Source organism: Montipora capricornis, chromosome 2 (assembly GCF_036669925.1).
Source record: "Montipora capricornis isolate CH-2021 chromosome 2, ASM3666992v2, whole genome shotgun sequence".
In the NCBI taxonomy this organism is placed as follows: Eukaryota; Metazoa; Cnidaria; class Anthozoa; order Scleractinia; family Acroporidae; genus Montipora; species Montipora capricornis.
In genome coordinates, this window is record NC_090884.1 from 6,408,229 (window position 1) to 6,426,743 (window position 18,515).

At 40.5% G+C, this 18,515-nt stretch overlaps 2 protein-coding genes across 3 annotated transcripts in view; one reads left to right on the plus strand and one right to left on the minus strand.

Moving 5' to 3' along the window:
• Positions 1–710: 710 nt before the first annotated feature.
• Positions 711–6,898, plus strand: LOC138038635 (alkaline ceramidase-like). Of its 2 annotated transcripts, XM_068884623.1 has the most exons (5): positions 711–869; positions 1,023–1,063; positions 3,268–3,486; positions 4,641–4,778; positions 6,430–6,898. In XM_068884623.1, exons 1-5 carry the CDS (start codon positions 777–779, stop codon positions 6,791–6,793), a joined length of 855 nt encoding a protein of 284 aa, XP_068740724.1. In that variant the 5' UTR covers positions 711–776; the 3' UTR covers positions 6,794–6,898. The 2 variants fall into 2 exon arrangements, with proteins under 2 accessions (XP_068740724.1, XP_068740725.1); XM_068884624.1 differs by lacking the exon at positions 3,268–3,486.
• Positions 6,899–6,970: 72 nt separating this feature from the next.
• Positions 6,971–18,515, minus strand: part of LOC138038634 (poly(A) RNA polymerase GLD2-like) — a 22,199-nt gene continuing 10,654 nt past the window's right edge. Inside the window, exons 6-15 of the mRNA XM_068884622.1 lie at positions 18,187–18,253; positions 17,241–17,277; positions 15,656–15,695; positions 14,189–14,317; positions 13,721–13,767; positions 12,921–12,994; positions 11,144–11,212; positions 10,934–11,016; positions 9,392–9,471; positions 6,971–8,194 (exon numbers count right to left, since the gene is read on the minus strand). Coding sequence (XP_068740723.1) covers positions 8,141–8,194; positions 9,392–9,471; positions 10,934–11,016; positions 11,144–11,212; positions 12,921–12,994; positions 13,721–13,767; positions 14,189–14,317; positions 15,656–15,695; positions 17,241–17,277; positions 18,187–18,253 — 680 coding nt within the window. The 3' untranslated portion in view covers positions 6,971–8,140. The remainder of the gene's footprint in view (positions 8,195–9,391; positions 9,472–10,933; positions 11,017–11,143; positions 11,213–12,920; positions 12,995–13,720; positions 13,768–14,188; positions 14,318–15,655; positions 15,696–17,240; positions 17,278–18,186; positions 18,254–18,515) is intronic.

Consider the following 18,515-nt stretch of genomic DNA (forward strand, 5'->3'; position numbering starts at 1 on the left):
CCAGTGGACACAGCATAAAGTGGAATCAATTTGAAATTCTTGCATCAGGAAAAACTGATTACAACTGTACGATTAAACAAACATTGCGGTTTATTAATGAACTTAATCCGGCTGTTAATGCCAACCTCCGGTAGCGATAAGCTGTTATCAACGAATTGCTATTTTTAGATTTTTGATAAGATCGTTTTCCTTGGTCTCGGTCCTGGACGTACAGAAATTTGTATAGAAATAATCTTGAAAATCGTAACGGTTACTTTTTAAAATGTATGTTGTAGCATACCGGCGAAACGTCAAGTTTTAAAATCGCGTAGCTTTACAATGTTTATCACCGGGATTTGTGTTTTATTTCATAATCAGTAATGTTAGTTTCTCTGAAGTTTCTTGGGGCTGATTTCTCGCGGGCGGAATAGCATTCTGGTATAGCCTCGACACAAATGATATTAAATTCAATAATAATGTATCACTCGTGGTGGAGCCTTCAAAACGAGTTCAAGTTGTGGTGGTTCTTTCCATATCAATGAGAACATTTATTTTTTTATCACAAAGACTTTCATTTGTATTTAATTAGGCCTTACCTTAAATAAACTTAATGGAGAGTTCCTTTGATTCCCTTCGTTACGTTAGCTAGGTAACCACCCCTGTTAGTTTTTCTTTGGAGCGAAAAATGGAATGTTTGCATCACGTGACAATGACTTAATTAAGAGCGGCACTTGGATACTAGGCAGCTGCAAATTGAAAAATCAACGATCGCTTGAAATGTGACAAACAGCAGTAAAATGTTGGAACATTTTGCACGAGGCAGCTCAGAAGTCGATTGGTGTGAGTGGAATTACGCACATTCCACGTTTATTGCGGAATTTTATAACACGGTAAGCAACTACGATTTGTTTTCCAAACGGAATGGTAAACTATCGTTTTAAATTCCAGGCACAAAGCAAATATCAATTTGTCGTTTCCCTAATCATTTTGTAAACAAATTATTCATTAACTACAACGAAATCACTTTGTTTTTATAATCGCAGATCAGTAATGTCATTTTCGTCGTTCTACCTCCATTTTTCATGTAAGTACCTCGGCTACTTTAACTAGTTTAAATCAAAACATGCTTTTTTTCCCCCTAGTACTTCTGTTTATTTTTATTTCCATGTTGAAGGTGGAAATTCGATATATCCCATCGATCCTTCATCAACCTGTACATATCTATTCCTCTAAATTTTTCGAGCGTATTAGTTTATCGAGTGAACATTGCAGCGCTTCTTCATGTTCATTAGCAGAACACTGAAAATTTTATTCACCACAAAGAACCAATATTATACACCCAGAAGCTAAATGACAGGTGGCAAAAAGTGTCCACTTTCTAATGCATGTGCTCGCGGGTGGCATTGACTTGACAATTATCCAAAATAAACTGCGGTTTCTACAAGTGGCCTCTTCAATACGGGTACTTGCTTACCTGTGCAATTACAATTGCAGATAGCAGGTATTAATCTTAATCGAGATAATTTCAATGACTTAACATGTTCTTAATGGGCGCGACCACGTGCTTACATTTAAATGCGTTGGTTGATTCAAGTACAAGAATAAATGAACCGAAAATAAACAGACGAGCAAAGCCACGAAAATGCCGAGTTCCTTTCTTCCTCAGTGAAATTCGTAGTGAATTCGATGCAAACACCGTGAAACCTCGCCTTTTAACGCAGTGAATATCGCACCAAAGCTTCCCGAAAAAAACTTATAACAAAGGGTAATCGAGGTAAATTATTCCTGGATTTTTTTTTCTTTCATTTCACAGTCGCTTTGTTGTCGAATTTATGTTGGAGATCTTTGTTTCACAACGTGGCGCAAATTTACCTTTACCTGAAGATACAGCTGTCGATATTACAGCGAATTGAAAGAAGACAGCTGCCTTAAGCCTATTAACTTAGCAGACGTTCGTATTTGACTCGAATCGCATATTTTTCCGAAACAATTCGGTAACAATTCAGGCCGATTCATTTCTACGTGGCATGGTATAGGTATACCACGTCATAAAACCAGTCGAATTCCTTTTTTCTTTTCTTTTTTTCTGTTTCATAGTCACAAATGTGCATACCCCGCGTATATTGAATTAAGCTCCGATCAGGGGATCCAATTTTACTTCCTTCAGTATTTCCAAACTACGTTAATACTGTAACAGTTTAATTAAAATAAGCGCTATTTCTGTTGTGGACTCTTGGTTGACAGCATCGATTTATTGTCATTGTGATAAACATGCAATCGCAAGGTGCCCTCGTGCAATTAAGGATTTATTTCACTTGTATTTGCAAAATCTTCCAAATTGCCCTCGTCGCGAATTTTGCGAAATCTTTGAAAATACGCGTGAAATTAATCCTTAATTGCACGAGGCCCATTGCAATTACATATAGAGAGAAAAAAAAAACAGTAAGCAGGCGACGAGTAAAGCCTGGCTTTCACCATTCTCGTCACCAGAGCCTCGGATCGACCCAAGGCTCTGGCAACCTCTGAGTAGGAGAACGTGCGCTATAGGGTTCTTACAGCCAAAAAAAAATTGGCTATTTGAACCTTACGGCGCCTGCTCAATTCTCGTGCTAACATGAATGCACCAATAGACCTTTTTCGTTTGTACATTTTGTTTTCCCAATACAGATCATGTGATAATACTCAGGAGGTTTGGTCCTTTGTTTTGTTCACTAAAAAGTGTGCATGCAAGCATGAATATGTCTACATGCATTCTTTTTAATTAACAAAACAAAGGACCAAACCTCCTGAGTATTATCACATGACCTGTATTGCTGGTTTTCACTCACGTGATCAACAGCCATGTTTTTCAACGAAAACAAAAGGAAGCGTTTGCATAATAATAGAGTTAAATTCCCGGAGGATTTGGTCGGGGCACCAACATGGCCACCTTTTCTTTGTTTAGGGCACCAACATGGCGGGACACAAACAACTCGTGAATAAAACCCCGTACGCCGCACTCTCTATGACTTAAACTATACATAAGAAACACTGAAAGACGTGAAGAGCAGTGGAAGAAACAGCAAGCACAAGCAAGAGATAACTGGCTGAATACAGCCTAATTTACACTAGCACGTTTTCCTTGACAAGTCCACTTGTCAAACTTGTCAAGGAAAACTTGCTAGTGAAAATGAGGCTTAATGGTGACGAAAAATGATTAGTTATAAAAACATTTGAAAACAACAAACAAAAAATAATTGGGGAGCTCCGCTTTTAGGCTTGCCTAAATATATTATGATCTTCTCATAGGTACCTTTTTCGTTCATATTCCAAACACGTCTGCTCCGGAGTGAACATCATTTGGGTGATGTTTATAGTCGTTGGGATTAGCTCTGCTTATTTTCACGCGACGCTCAGCCTCGTGGGACAGCTGTTAGATGAACTATCGATCTTGTGGGGTACAATGGCCGCCTTTGCATTATGGACGCCAAAATGGTTGCTGGCAATGGGTCCATTTGAGAAAAACAGGTTTGCTGCGGCCCAGTTTTGATGTTTAACAGACAAACTGTACGAGTCGAACAGTAAACCAAAAAAAAAATTTAAATACCTACCTGCGACTACGATATTCCTTGCCTTCCTGGGACGAAAAAGGTTGGACCAATTAGAGGGTTTTGCTCGTTTGATATAAATGTGCCAATAAGAGCTTTCTTATGTTCAAGAACTTGGCATATTCGAATAACAGAATGAATAAAAGAAAGAATTATTGCAAGCAGATACCATCCTTCCTAAATTGGAAAACACATATTCCGTCCAGACGAATTCTAACACTTTTTTTTCCCTGCCAAGTACAATCAATACAGGGTAGGTCATTCCGGCTGTTCTACAACCTCGGTCATAAATAGTTGTAACACCTCTCTTGAAAACTCGCATCCAAGCTATTGATAACGCAGCCCTCCTCCTCCCTCCCTTCAATGTTTCGTTTGCCGCTCTAATGTTGCGTTTCCCGGTTAGTTCTTGCACTGGAACCCATAAACATCAACATTGAAAGGGGAGGAGGGAAAAATTTCCGTCAGTGTTACAACATTTGTGACCGAGACTGTAGCTCGTTCCCCTTATACGTAGAAATCGCAGCGAGGATTTTCCCCTTGGGAAGCCGTTACACACTGGACCCTGGGATATTTCTTCAGGATAGTTTATTTTCCGTGCCCGAAGACAGGCAAAAGTCTCTGGCACCGATCACAGAGCTCACTCGCAAAATTTCACATCGTTGCACTTCTGCATTCATCACTGAATAGAACTGGCGAAAGTATACTTCGTCGGAGGCTAGCGCTCGAAAATCGCCATTTCAGCTCATTGGAAAGTATATTGAGGTGCTTAACGCACCCATTTTCCGTCATCCTCAATGTAAGAACCCGTGAAAGTCACGGATGGCGTGACACAGAGGAAACAAAATAGTTAAAAAAGCTTTAAACCATAACCTTTCCCTGAACAGGAGCAAACGAAACAAAGGAAAGCTTTCACAGGTTCTTACAACAAAGGATAACCTCCATCTGAAGCCTCCTTCGTTGACGAGCCGAAAGAATGTCTGCAAAGGAGGCAAGAAATCACTGATAAGGTTTATGTCTTAGAAAGCATGTGACAAGAAGAATAGCCTTGACGCTCTTTTCTTACTCCAAACACAGGGAAACGTTCCAGTACGCCGTTCTTGCCTTGTCGCTCCTATGCACGTGGCTTGGGTTTCTTTACCCTGTGGCAAATGCATTTGTGTTGATGGTCATAAGTACTCCGTTCGCACTCATGTTGTTTGCCGAGTTAAGAAGGTAAGCCGTAGACTAAATTTCATCTGGGCTGAACACTGCGGCCAAAAATTCTCGATCCGTTATATGTAATTTCTGACGGTTGATCGACCTGGGAGCGAATTGGTAAGAAATTAAGACAAAAATGTATTCTGATGGCACGTAAGAGAGGCTCGGGTTGTTTTATGCGACCTCGGTTGGCTGTTTTGACTTTTCGCAGGCGATCTTTGCCATTCTTCGTCAGTCAGTCTTTCAGGTGACTTCATTTTCTTTCTCGTTTTAATATGGAAGGGCGCGGTCTAGGAGTACCTCCTCCCACAGGCTCCCCAAGCTGAAAATACGTGGTGTATGTGACAGCTTGTGTATATAGAGCATTGCATGGGAAAATCACCGATCGTAAAAAAATTGTGTAAATAACTATCTCATTTGAAATAAAGTTTTCCTACCTCAAATGTGTGACGAACTTGTCTCTTGTGCCGAGTTTAGAGCCATTCTGACGCCGTTTACTGAAGTTATCCGTAAACCGTTACTAAAAGAATAGGAAGGCCGACCACTCCATCCATCGCTGGCCAGACCTCACTCCACAAATAGTTTTCTCCTCAACAGGAAAAGTCCCGAATCGCAATAAAAACAACAGTTCTATAAAGCCCAGTAAATTTCACTCCAAATACGCGTGTTTCGGCGGCCGAAAGACTCGTGAAGAACGAAAACTTTGCCTTAAAATTCACCTCTTCGGCTTTCCTCAAAGGCTTGTGACCGGGCAGTCAACAACGACCGCTCGCAAGGGCTCTCGCAAGGTGGTTTCCCCTTCAATTCTGATTGGTCCATTTGAATTTGACCGCACGCTGGCAACACGACTTTCCAATCAGAGTTGAGGGTGAAACCAGCTTGCGAGCGGCCGTTGTTGTCATTGTTTTTATTGCGATTCGGGACTTTTCCTGTTGAGGAGAAAACGATTTGTGGAGTAAGGTCTGGCCAGCGATGGATGGAGTGGTCGGCCTTCTTATTCTTTTAGTAACGGTTTCCGGATAACTTCACTAAACGGCGTCAGAATGGCTCTAAACTCGGCACAAGAGACAAGTTCGTCACACTTTCGAGGTAGGAAAACTTTATTTCAAATGAGATAGTTATTTACACAATTTTTTTACGATCGGTGATTTTCCCATACAATTCTCTATATACACAAGCTGTCACATACACCACCTATTTTCAGCTTGGGGAGCCTGTGCTCCTCCCCAAGGTTTAATGCCACTGTTTTAGATGGGGAAACGTTTCCACCTTTTTTGGACACAAATAAGGAGTGGTTCTTTTGGTGGTTTTTCGTATCTGGCGCCGTACGTTAATCAAGCTTTTGATACAGTTGTATTGATACAATTAGGTCAATGTGTAGTTTACTAAAGTACTACTATTCCAGCATGGATATTCATCAGTTGACTGACTGCACACTCCTAAATGACCTATTTCACTTTAAATGCTCGTGTTGGGGAAGTCAGTCAAAATTTTTTTTTTGAACCTGTATAATAAATTTAGATAACACCGAAAACTGATGAGCCAAGGACAAATAACGGTGCGTCGAGATCTCAAATCTACTCGTCACCATGCCACTAGCAGCCAAAACACAACTGAGCAATCATACAGTTACTGACGCGTGTCTGATCATGTTCTTTGTTCACAGCTGCAAAGATCACAGAGTTGTAAGATTAGGACGTGCGTGCGTTGCGTGGTGGTTCGTCGCTGTTCTAATCTGGATAAACGACAGAGTCTTTTGCGACGTATGGACTTCTATATCGTTCCCGTATCTACATTGCGCGTGGCACGTACTTATATTTATTGCAAGTTACACCGGTTGCGTCCTTGGATCTTATTTTTATGCGGTTGCTGAATTTCCACAGCTGAGACCCACACTCTCATACTGGCCCCGCTGGTCACCCAATATGGGACTTCCATATATTCTCTTTAAGGCCATGCCGAAGGACAAACATTGCGATATGGCAGAACAGGTCAAATCATATGGCATGGAGAAGAATTCCTGGGCTTGATTGAAGCAAGAGCTGTTGCTTATGTGCACTATGGAAAAAAAAAATGTTTTTTTCTATTTTATAATACAAGCATGTTTCGCGAGAGACGACGAAACACTAAACGAATTCGTGGTTGTTTGTTGTTTGAGAAATTCAAAAACGACATGCAAACTCTAAAGTTTCAGAGAGAAAAAGCTGTTTTCAAGGATGACGCGAATAATTATATTTTATTTATAAAATATTCTATTACAGAGATAACATTAGGATATAATTACGATATACAATTTCATTATGATAATCAAAGACTTGAAAAGGATAACTCTAAGAATAGTGGTTTGATGTGAATGCAAATGCAGAGTTCAAACGATTCCACAATGTCGTCGCAAAAAGCCAACATCGACGGCCTTTTCAAACATTGATTCAGCACAGTAAGAATTTAACGTGAACGCTGATCAAAAGACCCATTGCAAAGAATTCCAGATACAAAGCCCCTTGAGTTCCAATAGGAAGCTTCCCAACGATTGGGACAAACAGACAGACATTCTGTTTGCGGCTGGGAGGTTTGCTTTCTCTCTCGGTTGGACTGGAACGAGTATGGAATCGAGGACCACATGCGTGAGTCTCAATTGCATGTTCCCTCGTACATGATGTTGATAAGAGGGAGGCTCTGCAACGAAACTTAAGTCTCTAAGGCCCGTTTCAAACGTCGAACTTTACATGCGCCGAAGCTAATGCAAATGAGCGAAAACAATAGATTTTTCTCATTTGCATTAGATTCCGCACATGTAAAGTTCGACGTTATTCATTTGGATACAATTAAAGCACTTGCTACACTGTAGTACGACTGTTGCAAGCTCATATTTTCTGAATGTCGAGGCCAATGGATCTTAAAATCGCAAAAAATGTAACGCGCTGGAAAAACGTAAAGCTAAAATACGACTGCTCTTCAGAATGTACAGCGAGCGAGGCAACACATTCTGGAATCTGATAATGCAAACCACTGAAAAATGCGTTCTCGCAGATCAAACTTTAAGACAACGGGGATTCAAAGAACTCCGCTTTGCTCTCTAGTCTCCTAACCACTCTTTCCCACAACTGGTTTGGTTTGACAATAAGTCCAGTCTTTTGCAGATCGTAAAACTCTTGCGACGCAACTCCTTAGTAACACAAAGCTCTTGGTCCCGTGGGAAAATAAACCGCTTGCTTGTTTTGTTATTTTAGTTTTCATTTGGCTAGAAAGAGATAGAACTTTGTTCATGACATCATGTGATGTTTAGACCCACTGTCCAAACAGCACTTGAGTTCTAGTGGGACGTAAAGGATACAAGCTATATACAATTCATCTCGTGAGAAACAAGTTTTGCTCTTTCATTTGACCTTGATGCTCTCAAGACTCGGTGACATTCTCAGTGTAAGCCATGCCTTAGAGAAAATAAGAAAAACTGGTAATCAGTGCGTAATACACAAGGATTTTGTTGTTGAACTAGTTGCCGTAAGAACAGGCAAAACGTTGAGTCCAAAGAAGGATTTAGACCATCGACCAACGAACAGCAACTCATTGGTCGGACGCTCTACCCATTGGGCTAAAAGACCTCTTTGGGGGATAAAATCAGGAACACTGGAAGACCGGAACTCCGGGACACTCCGGAAGTACACCCTGGAAGTAACCCAAAACCCTCAATTTGGCTAACCCTAGGCCTAGCTACGGCCTTAAGTTGGTTCTTAGGCCTAGGGTTAGCCAAATTGAGGGTTTGGGGTTACTTCCAGGGTGTTCCGGAGTGTTACGGTGTTCCTGGTTTTAGTACATGCCTCTTTGGGTGCTACAGTCCGTGTCAAAATTCTTTGGACCAGTACACGAATATACAGATCTCAAGCGTTCGCGGCTTACCCTTCCCCCACATGTGTTGTTTGCACGCGAGTTTCTGTGCCCATTTGGCAAAACAACATTGTGGGAGGGTAAGGTATTGCAAAGTGTTTCAACAATTTTGTCTGAGGCTGTACGTCTCCTATCTCGATTCCTCATGGAAAATGTGTCCCGCTGATCTTAGGGCTCTACAATGTCATGCGCCTCAAATTGGAAATGAAACTATCGATCGTTTGTTGCTGTTGTTGTTGTTGTTTTTGTTTTTGTTTTTTGGATTTTGTTTCTCTTCTTCAAAAGCGAAATACAGTGAACCAAAAACTATACGTGCAAAAAATTACGCTGGTTTAGGATATCAACGGTAACGTAACTTGACCCTTCATGGGCATTTTATTTAGTCGGTTAGTAAGGTTATGCCTACATAACCTTGGAGATGCTCAGGGAATAATAGAGCAGTATGGAGAGTAACAGCACGGTCAAGGGCTTATTAACCCTTTGACTCTCAGGATTGATCAGTATGTAAATTCACCTCTCAATCTCAGTGCACTGTCGGGAAGACAAGTATTGAGAATGAAGATTATTAGTAGAAGCGTAAGGGACGGTATGATACTGTTATAACACCACATCCTCATAACCATCCAAAGACGAAATCTGTGGCAATAGTTAGGTGAATGAGCGTTTAGATCCTGGGACTCAAAGATTGAAACAACGAGTGTTGTACGGCATAGAATAAACATTTGGCGAACGTGTACACGTACCAGTCTAAATTTCATTTGGATATTGTCAAACGAGGCGCGCGAACAAACGGCTTTGGCCACATTATTACCGTCAAATGGTTCTGTCGTGAGAAAAAAAAGAGCAGCTTGTTAGAAATTCACTTTAACTATCATCAACTTCCACTTGGTACATTTGAAGTTGGCAGAACTGAGCACTTATTATGAACTTGACATGCAGTACCACACAGTTTACACACATGGACAGGCAAAAGGCGAACATTAGACCTTACTCAGAGTTTAATCGCTAAAAAAGACAATCAATCAGCTTATCAATCACCAATCAGTCTGCCAGTCAGTTAAAAAGTCAATCAACCTTTTAACCAATTAGTCGGTACTAAATGAACTATGCCGTTCATAGATTAACAGGGTCTTTAAGATCTACGACGGCAACGTAACCTCGACGAACACGTCGCCTCGAAATGCAACTTTCGCGATTACTCCATCTCGTTCGCGTCGTACAATTTGGGCAAAGTATCCTAAAAATAAATTGGGTTCTAGGGGCTTCAGGGTTAACATGGAGAATGAAAGGTTCACATTCGTATGCTCACGTTTTCGTCAAAACCTCAAATTTGGTGATTTCAAGTCGTTGTTATACAGCGCACCGCAAAACTTTGTGCTTAAATGCGTGCCACACGTGCCCAGGTGCAGCACGATCACTTTTCTTCTTTTAATGAATGAATGAATGAATGATTTGTTTATTCGCACCTCTCGCGGCCTATTGGCTGAACTACAGGTTCGTCAGCAAAAATATTATAAATACAATATAGAAAATACTATCAATATATACCAAATCATATACAATATTCAAGAGCTATATTTAACGGTCACAAAATTGCGAAATCGGTCTGTATTAACTGCCACCGGGTTAGCGTGCTTGGCAGATCTAAGTGAGTAGCTACAAGAGCGCGGGGCAACCATGGTTGTCATTAGGGGGTACAAGGGATTCCCTGCCTGGATATTATGGACGAACCGTACACAAGCTTCAACACGACTAGACTCCAGTGGACACAAACCAGGGGCCCGTTTCTCGAAAGTCCCGAAAACTTTTCGGGCCTGAAAAGCCATTTGTGAAAATGCAAACACCTTCTTTTGGAAAACCCATCTTTTAACATAATTTCAAGACAACGCCAAAAAAATAATAACTGTGAAGTTTGACGACTTAAGTCCTTTCCGTTCTTGAGATACAGAGGGAATATGATCCGTAAAGTTTCGGGACTTTCGAGAAACGGGCCCCAGCCCGTGCGAGCGCATCCTTGTAATCTAACTCTAGTTTGTGCCGTTGTCGTTGGCTTAACCGCCGTCGTTTGTTAAACCCCCTAATAACACAGCAAAACGAGGCTTATTAACTTAGGCATGGCACTGGTCAAAGGCTAGCCTTCGTACTCCGAGCCTCTAGTTGATGTGTTTGGAAGCGAGGTCACGGGGTGCAAAACGAAAGTTTTCAGTCCCTCGGGAATCAAAATGATCGCCACGTGAAAAAAGGTCAATTATGAAGCCGGTCTCTTTCTTCTTTTCCTCACTTACCCTCTATAAATATGAGCTTTCTTTGCCACTGTCCGTTACGAAATGCAGCACCCATTGCAATCGAAATGTAATGGTCGTCCCACCTAAAGGACAAAAGATCGAATATCCCCTTCCTCAGTTCGGCACCAAACTTTAAATCAAAACTAAGTTTCTTACTTCAAAAAAGGCGAATTGTAAAGCTAACTGGTGATGTAACACAAGATTTCCTACCTAAAATCTTCAGCGTAGTACTTAAAAAATCCAACGAGTAACTCTCCTAAAGATTGTCTGTTCTCTGACCTAAAAAGACAAAGACGAAGTTTCTGTTAAGACAAGTAAAGGAGGGAAATTATGACTCATGCCAGACAGACATCTGCGAACAAGCAACGCTAATGATATTTGGAATCCCTAGGTGTCACGCGTGAAAGGGACATCTTTTGCCCGAGACATCTGACACAACCCGCTTTACTGTAATCCGATGGTGTCCCAAGGGTCTTTTCGACTTTTAACTGATGGCGAAAAGACCCTGGGGACGACAAACGGTGGATTAGAATCAAACTGTGTTGGTGTCGGTTTTTTCTTACGGTAACATCTTTAATTCTTTTTGTTGGGCGCAGCCCAGTCGGAGGTTAAACCAGAGAGGCTTATTTAACAAGAGCTGACTTTAACACCAAGCCATATTAACATATTAATCCACCGGAAACGTCGCTACTATTAATATAACAATCACTGCACAAGACTTAATATGGACCGATTCCAGTTGACAAATGGTAAAGGTGCCCGCAAACGAGGAAACATTGTTGTGGAAACATTGTTTCCTGAAACGCTCCCTCGGCGGAGCAAACGAGGAAACATTAGCTGAGAAAGCAACATGTTTCTGAACAGATTCAGAACCATTATTGCATCAGCAACAAATGATTCCTGCGGCCGCAAACGGGGCCTGTGCACTTGCTTCCGCAACAACGTTTCTGCAGCGTTGTTTCCTCGTTTGCAGGCGCCTTAAGGACAGTGCCTACTAATGCAAAGGTATTTTTGCGCGGTTTACTGCCTATGCGGGAAAAGCAGATCTTAACAAGTGTTATTGAAATCCAGAAAGAAAGTTGGGGCAACCACGCATTTGTCGAAGATAATTAATAAACAATATTTGTAAAAAGTTTTAAAGTACAAAGCAATGTATGGCGTTCTTTTCGACATTGTAGCTCAATTATCCCTGAAAAATGCGTGGTTACCCTCAATTTTCTTTTTGGATACCAAGATCACTTGCTAAGTTCTGCTTTCTCTGCATAGTTTTGAACCGCGCAAAAATATCCCCGTATTAACAAGCACCAGCAACAGGAAATCCGAGTATCTCGAGATGCGTAAGCGCAATCAGTAACAATAGTAGGCACCGTCCTTAATGAGTTGTTCTTCTAGACAGCGGAAAACGGGTAAAACACTGAACTATCCTTGCTCTTGAGTGCACGTAAAACTACGACACGAATCAGAGGGCTGGACTTGCACATCAGAAAAACGAGCGCAACTCCGCGAAAGAAGAAAGCACGAGGATCACGGCGCGTTTTTGCGCTGCAAGGCAAACCTCTTCGGACTAAACGTTTCCCGCACGGTACTCTCCTCTATCATGGAAACTCAACTATGGCTGGCATTTCAGGGTAAGAAATATTACTGACACGTTGACGCTTGGTGAGTTTGCTGAGGGTCAGCGAGAATTTGGGAGAGTTAGGACGGCTTAGCGGTTATCGACCGTGCCTTCCAGGTCTGCGACCCGGGCTCAACCCTGGCCTCGGGTCGTATGTGGGCTGAGTTTCAGTCGATGACTCCGAGGGTTTTTCTCCGGGTATTCCGTTTCCTCCCTCATCAAAATCAAATCGAGTCTCAGTCAATTACATCCGCCTGCGGGTGGATACCCTCGATAGGGACAATCTCTGGTATCCTTAAATTCCCTTTCATTGAAGTGAATGAATAAAGTCGAATTAAATTACATTAAATTAGAATTTCTAACAACACTTACATGTTGCAGGCTATATCTTTACAGGGATCCTGTTGGGACAGATCTGACATCTCTTCTGGAAATCTGAACAATTTCTGCAACAAATCAAAGACTCCCTTAAGCAAACTCATTCATACAGTGAATTCTTCCCTAACCAACCTTGTCTGTAAAACAGCTTGCAAAAGCGACTGTCCAAGCTGATGGAATTTGGTTTTTGTGTCTGGGTTGTGCGTTTTAAAGCAAATATAATAACAGCGAGAAAGGCAATATCGAAAAACAAATGGCGAGGGAAAACCAGAGTACCCAAGCGGCCTATGCCGAACACAATTTGATTGACCACTTGCATCTCGTCAGCGGGTGTTTACACTTTATTTTAATACGTCACTTCTATGCAGATTCGTGTTCGCCCCAAAAAGAAAAGCAGTGAGGTTTGTATGAAATCAAGGTCAACTCCAGCCTCGCTTTTATTCAAAGGCCTGGTAACTGAGCACACAACTCTAAAATGGTCTACTCTTATTCTTCAAAACTCATCCATAGTTGACATGAATGACTTGAAAGAGGGAAACATAAGACAATACGACAAACTAAGCTTGTGTCGTAAGTGTTGGCCCTCAAATCAGATGCAACTCCTACGAAGGGGAAAGCAGAGACGAGAACAAACAAACGCAACCAAAACAAGACGACCGCGTCCATATGCCCTGGAAGTGAGCAAGCGACACACTGGTGGAACGCATGCGCTCTGACCACTGCATCAATCTTGCTTTAAAAAGAGAAACAGTGCCTGTGGTGCAATTATAAGACATCATGTTTACACCACTTACTGGGTATTTTTTTTGCAAAACAGGAACTACAGCAGGTTTGCACACGCCTGAAGAAAAAAAAGACAAGCATATTTGTGACTGAGTGTTTGATGTATCATGTACTTATATCTACATCTACATACTATCATAATAAAATTAAAAAGTAAATACACAAAGAATAAATAAAAATAAAATGTATGAATAATGATAATTGTAACAATGATGAAACTGAATAATAATATAAATTATGATAATGCTGAAATAAAGCTACAAAAGTAAATAAAAATAACGCTATGAAGCAACTAATCTCGAAGTCATTTCCCAGTTGTACATTTCTTGTCTGCTTGTAGGCGGAGGTTCGAGTTTCTCCAGCGCAAGAAATCTGCTCGCAAGAGAGTTGATCTGAACGATTAACTAGGTCCATATTTGCAGCGACCGTAAAGTTATCAAATATGACAATTTTCTCAGTGAAGTATAAGGGATTTTTACCTTGTAAATAATGAATAACCATCAATGTCAAAGCATAACTGGAAAGTGTTCCCTGGCTTGCATCATTTATACCATGGTTCTTGGCCCACTTCTTCACTATTACGACAAGAGGTTGAACGCGATGATCCACTAGGAAAAACAAACAAGAAGATGAGGTTTATTCTACAGTACGTTATCTCTTCTTTGCCAATGCACCCTAAGAACATGTTATTTCCGCCAATGCTTTCGACCGTATATGCAGTATATATTCAGTCGCTCTTGTCTTAAATATTAATTATTTCCTTTCGTAATCTTTGTCATTGTAAATATACTCATTAACTATTTTATCTTTGCTCCACCCAACTCGACTAGCCTTGCTAAATTTGGGTAGACAAACTTTTCATTGTGACTATTAACGTAGCTGTTTGTGAAAGTGCGTGGTCGAGTGGTTAGGACGTTGGGTTTGCATGCGGCTGCTCCGGGTTCAAATCCCGTTCTAACCTCTGGTTAGGATTTGTTTCCGGTTGTCCCGGATTCAACTCTACCACGCTTTGTAAATAGCCAACTGGTTGCCTCCTGCCAGTTGGGGTTCTTAATAACGTTTCTGTTAACTTTGAATTGTTTCTTTCACGTTGTTAAAAGTGGGGTGCCTGTAAACTAGCTTGATAGCTAAGTGCACTTCCACTATAAACAAAGCATTTACATTTTATTTTTTTTACATTTACATTTTAGTGCGTCTTCGTCATGTAGTTCGTAGTCATGTACTATTGTATTGCTGTCAAGCTACGTGTATTGTTTAGAACAATAAGCAAAACAATAAGCAAGCTAATGAGGCAGACGCGTATATCTGTATACGCATATACGCGTATATCTATACGCGTATGTTCGTATAACCATACGCGTACTCGCGTATGGTTATACGCACATACGCGTATAGATATACGCGTATTATGCGCATATTTTGGTTAACGTATTTCTGAGCGGTACTGTAGCTGTTGTTGTTGTTGTTGTTTTTGTTGTACGGCTGCGACAACGCCACAAAACAATAAATATCTTTTGTTAAAAGAGGAAAAATAATCGTGCTGCACGTGCAGCACGCATTTTAGCAAATAATCGTGCGGTTTTCTGTACAACGACGACGCGTGAAGTCACCAAATTTGAGGTTTTGCTGATAGCGTAGAATACGAATGTGAACCTATCATTCTCTCCAACGCTTGCAGGATTCTTCGACGGCATTGTACATGTACGACGCAAACGAGCCAGATGGAATAACCGTGAAAGACTTACGACAGTCACAGTGCAAAGTTATATTTCGAGACGACGTTTTTGTCGACGTCGCCTTCGTAGAATTTAAGTCTCCTGTTTTTGGAATCTGACACGCTTAATGTCACGTTCAAAATACAAGTGCACCTGGCAGCCTGTCAGGATCAAGCCGGACAACTCGGCTAAAATTTTACTCTGTCAAGCACCATTATTTTAAATTCTTACCTCCACAATAAGCTCGAAGCAAGTGAGTATTCCTAACGCCCTGCAGATCAAACGTAATGTGCCATTTTCATAAAAAACGTTTATGGCCATCTCGCTTGAAATCATTTTGCTCAACCCGATCCATCTTTAAAACGTTTGTTTTTGGTTTATTTTTAAAGTTTCCTTCTTAATTGTAACGTCTATAAATTATTGATAAATTTTCCCTACTTTATTTTGTAAAAACAAAAAACCTGTTGCGTACAGTTACTGATATTTTTACAACATGGTATGATAGCTCCTTGCATATACTAGAACAGTGGATAGCGTTGACGGCACGCTCTGATTAGCTACTCAAACTCCGTAAATCCTTTGCTATTCACCTCCGAGCAATTCACGCGGGATTTGCGCCCGAAAATATTGTCATCGTTGCAGGTATAAATGAGTTAAAATCGTCTTTTTGTCCTCAGTATATTATCCCACTGTTTTAGGATATACTAAAACAACTATCCACCTAAGTGTCGTTGGCTAGTGGTGGATATTTACCGAGCCGCGAGGCGGCGAAGTAAATAGGGAGTTTAAGATCTGCGACGCGACGGTAACGAAAACGTCATTTAAAATTCCAACTTCAGGTTAATTAATCTTTTTCGTCATTATGTTGGCTTATCTAACTTCTAAAAACTAGCGTAACTTTCCAGGAACTGAATTGGGAGGTGCGGTGTTGAAGCTACGACAGAAAATTCAAATTCACTGCCTTGTGTTCACGTTCTCTGAAAAACTTTAGAATTGGTAATTTCACGTCGTAGATTTGCAGAAAACGTAAAAGAAATGTACAAAAATGAAAAATGCACGCGCAGAGCGTGCAAAGCTATTGTTTTTGCTCATTAAATATGCATAATTTGTGACGTTTTCGCTGCCGTCGCGTCGTAGATCTTAAACTCCCTAATATCCACCACTTGCCACCTCCACTTCGGCGAATATCCCAATGATGGCTAAGCCAATCAAAACTCTAGAATTGCATTATCCAATGATCTAGTTTTTAATAATTAACAATAGGCCATTTTCGAAATATCAAACATTCAGCTTGATAGTGAGGCAGTGAGGACAAATACAATAGAAACACGTTGGAATGAATGTAAAAAATAATTACAAATCATCGACTTTTCTTTGTCTTTGTCTTCACTGCCTTACTTTCAAGCTGAATTTTAATATATCGAAAAAGGCCAATTATTCCATTGGATAGGATCAGTCTCATATATCCAACAAGCGCGAATGGAGTAATTTTCTAAATAACATTTTCATTTCATTCTAAACGCTTGGACACTTGGAATTAAAGCCAAATTGTATTGAATTATTCTGTTCTGAATTTTACAAAGCGGCCAGAAGCTGATGTGGCAAAGGTCATACGGTATATGAGATGATAAGCCAGATCGAGTGAACCAATCAGAAAAGTTGGAATTAAAACGCTAGAAGCGCAATATCCAAGATCAAAAATTATTTTTTTTCTTTGCTATTCATAGCCCTAAAACCGACAGACGAAAATACAATACCTCATAAGAACATTTAAAAAAAAACTTTACATTCCAACATATATGCACAACCTACTCACCACAGTATTGTTGATATTAATGTCGCACTCACAGCCACTAAAATTCATGAAAATAAATAACAACACAGCGTCATCAACAATATAGTAGACAATATTATTAAATTCTCCACCTCGGATAATGCAATTCTAGCTTTGTCATTGGTTCACTGGATCTCGGTCATCAGCCATTATACCTGCGTTTGACCTTACATGGAAATGAATGCGGCAAATGTCGCTCAGCAGAAAATTTTTGGCGCCCAAAAGTCGCATCACTTTCCGGTCGTTTCTTAAACTTAAATAAAATTTTGCAAAACTGAAGGTTGAGAATTTAATAAAACAATTATTCCATTCGCCCTTGCAACTATCCATCACTCCACTACCAGTTTGGAGATATACTGGATGATAATAATTTAACCCAAGTGGTCGAACTACCCACAAGAAATCAAAACATCTTAGACCTGGTCATTAAAAACAACCCAAACGGTGTTGAGAATGACTCTGTTATACCAGGTATATCAGACCATGACTGCCCTGCACAATTTGACCCCTCAACATCTCATCATGACAGAAACACAAACCAGTAAGCTAACGACAGACTTAATTGACCTCTCCTCATAAGGGCTTTTCAGGGCCAATCAAACACAACTTGATCAATGAAACAACAAACAACAACAACTGTTATGCACCCAAACAGCCGGAGGCAACCCAGTTGGCTATTTACAAATGCAGCTGAGAAGTTGAACCTGGGACTGCCAGGATCAAATTCAATGGGTCTTGAACCTGAGATCTCCCAATCTCAAAATCTCAAGGCAAGTGCCCTAACCACAAAGCTACACTTCATGAACCTCACCTCCTAAAGTCGTGAGAGATTCAAGCAAGAAAAGCAAAAAAAAAAAATGTTTACTTGAGGAACTTTTGGAAAGTCTAGCATGCAAGTTGTCATTACACTGTACTTGCACTCTCTTACCTTCTCGTATCAAAAAATTTTAGAATTGGTACCGTAGCAGGTACAACTGTACAATTTCTTAGAAAACCTGCAAAGTAAAAGAATTCAATATACCAATATAAACATGGGGTTAAAAATTTAATAAGTATTGGAAGTCGTAGAAACACAAGTGCATTAATTTTTGGGATTTATGGGCAGAAGTGACGCTTTGAAAGTTCTCAAAATTGCACAAGCTGTAGGAGAGTGCAATTTGAAAACCTTCAAAACATGAGCGACCACAAATCACAAAATGCACGAGCAAGTTCGTATGATTTTTTACTTATTATATACTCCATTGCTGTTTCCATAGC